The sequence below is a fragment of the Notothenia coriiceps genome, unplaced genomic scaffold (assembly GCF_000735185.1).
Source record: "Notothenia coriiceps isolate Sejong01 unplaced genomic scaffold, NC01 NC01_scaffold00020314, whole genome shotgun sequence".
Lineage (NCBI taxonomy): Eukaryota > Metazoa > Chordata > Actinopteri > Perciformes > Nototheniidae > Notothenia > Notothenia coriiceps.
The window spans coordinates 52,628-54,723 of NW_011353015.1; the positions used below are offsets into that span (position 1 = coordinate 52,628).

The following is a 2,096-nucleotide window of genomic DNA, read 5'->3' on the forward strand; positions in this document are numbered from 1 at the left end:
TCCCCCCCCCCCCCATACAAAACCATCCTTTATGTTTAGTATTTACATTATCATGTGCAAGCGCGACAAAGTAAGCATCTGCACACAGCCACCCACCCATGCAATATGCCCCCTCTCTCCTCCTCCCCCCTCCCTACAGCTCTTTCTTTGGGAAAAGATTATTGATGAATTATTAATGACCTTTGCCAGGGTTTTTGTTCGCGTTTGGGTCTTACGCTGCACTCAGTGACACATCCAGCTCATATATCGCTCTGAACCTGAAGCCCTGACACAGAGAGGTGATCAGAGAGTTATAAGTTCTGTAACAGCAGGGGAGGTTTTCAGATGCTCACTTATTAGGGCTGAGCAGATATTCACTCTTTTGTCTACCTGGTTTACACACACATAGTAGCAGACAGACGTAATATTGTGTGTCAGAGTGAAGGAATGTCCCATAACCAGCGGGTGATGTCATGATGGTAGACAGAAATGACTCCAGATGATATCATTTGATTTAAAGCTGCTGTGCCAACTTGCAGCTCTGTGATCACCCTATTACAACTGTGGAAAAAGATTCATTATCCTCAGGAAAACTGGGGGACAGATGTAGGAAGTTGGCATAGAAACCAAAGATGAGGTCCACCATGTGATGCTGATTGTCCTCTTCTTCTTCCTCCTCCTCCTCCAGGTGCGGGGCGCCCCGGCCATCGCCATCGTCGGCTGCCTCAGCCTTGCTGTGGAGTTGCGAGCGGGCGCCGGGGGCGATGACCCCGTGACCTTCATCAGGGAGTCTCTGTGCCACCTGACCTCGGCTCGGCCCACCGCCGTCAACATGGGCCGCGCCGCCCGAGAGCTGATGGAGTTCGCTGAGAACGAGAGCATGGAGAAGAACTCCGAACAGCTCAGAGAAAGGTGGGAGATTATAAACTGCTCGTATTCAATGTTTTGGTTTGGGGTCATTTCCTTAATTGAAACATTGATATAAAGAAAAGGTTTACTTTTTACACTTACAGACCCTTTTCTAATGCGGTTTTGATTAAAGTGATGGGGACGTTATTCACAGTCCTTTGTGTATGTAAAAACACATTTTGAAGCTTTGCAGTTTGGGCATCTTTAAAAGTTGTGTTTTTAACGACCTTATTCTCTCTTGATGCAACAAAACTGTCTTGAGGAAACACGAGACGACATTTTGCACAGAAAATACAGTCTGGTCACACAAAGCCAGACTGGCTCTACATATTATTATTCTAGTACATAGGGAAAACGCTTTGGCTGGTGTGTTTTTTTCATTTTACCAGTCATATTTGTCCTGGGTTTCACTGGATGCTTAGTTGGTGCCTTTGCAATATAGATAGGGCAGTTATTGGAAGAGGAGGAGAATGGTGGCTGAGATTCTGGCTGCCAACAGCCGACTTATACTTGCAGACTACAACCGGAGTGTTGGACGCCTAGAGAGGGTACCTTTTTTTGGGACTACAAGCACAGATGCTAGAGACCAACGCTGTTGTTTTACACCTAACGTCTCATTTTCAGGTTGCTGGAATGTTATCTTAAATCATCATAGGTGGCTGTTTGCCTCGGCTAATGACAGAAACCCATTTATGGCGATATTTGTGTCTCAATAAATGGTCCAAAACTGACGGTTTATATAAGCCCCATTAGAAATGAATACATTTTGTCAGCCACTGTACTTCTGCCTTGTTTCCCTTAATGTCAATACATGATCCTGAAAGTGTGTTAGACTTTTGATTTGCTTGCCTCTGTGTATAGCCAGGGGTGCACATAACTGGTAAGCAGGTACGCATGCGCGGCAACAATCCAAAATGCGTACCGTCTCTTGTGTCACAAAGCGCATTTGCGTACCGACGTACTTGTGAAGCTTTTCCAGAAGGCGGTTAGATCATCGGACGACAGAATCGGTCTCCATGTGCACAGACAGGGCTGCTGTTAACGTCTGTCTGTACAACGGAATTGTGCCAAAACTACGCCAACCGGAAGGGAGACTCCCCCCCTTCACTTGAGAACTGCGCTAAAACAGCTGATCACAACGGTCACGCTCTGTGGTCACGGAGTACTCCACTAGCCCCCCCCCCCCTCGTCGACTTTCCTGAAGTACT

The 2,096-nt window shown here is 46.8% G+C and overlaps 1 protein-coding gene across 1 annotated transcript in view; it reads left to right on the top strand.

Annotated features, from left to right (window-relative positions):
* mri1 (methylthioribose-1-phosphate isomerase 1) overlaps positions 1-2,096 on the top strand; it is a 5,964-nt gene that overhangs the window by 895 nt on the left and 2,973 nt on the right. The window contains exon 2 of the mRNA XM_010779548.1: positions 668-891. Coding sequence (XP_010777850.1) covers positions 668-891 — 224 coding nt within the window. The remainder of the gene's footprint in view (positions 1-667; positions 892-2,096) is intronic.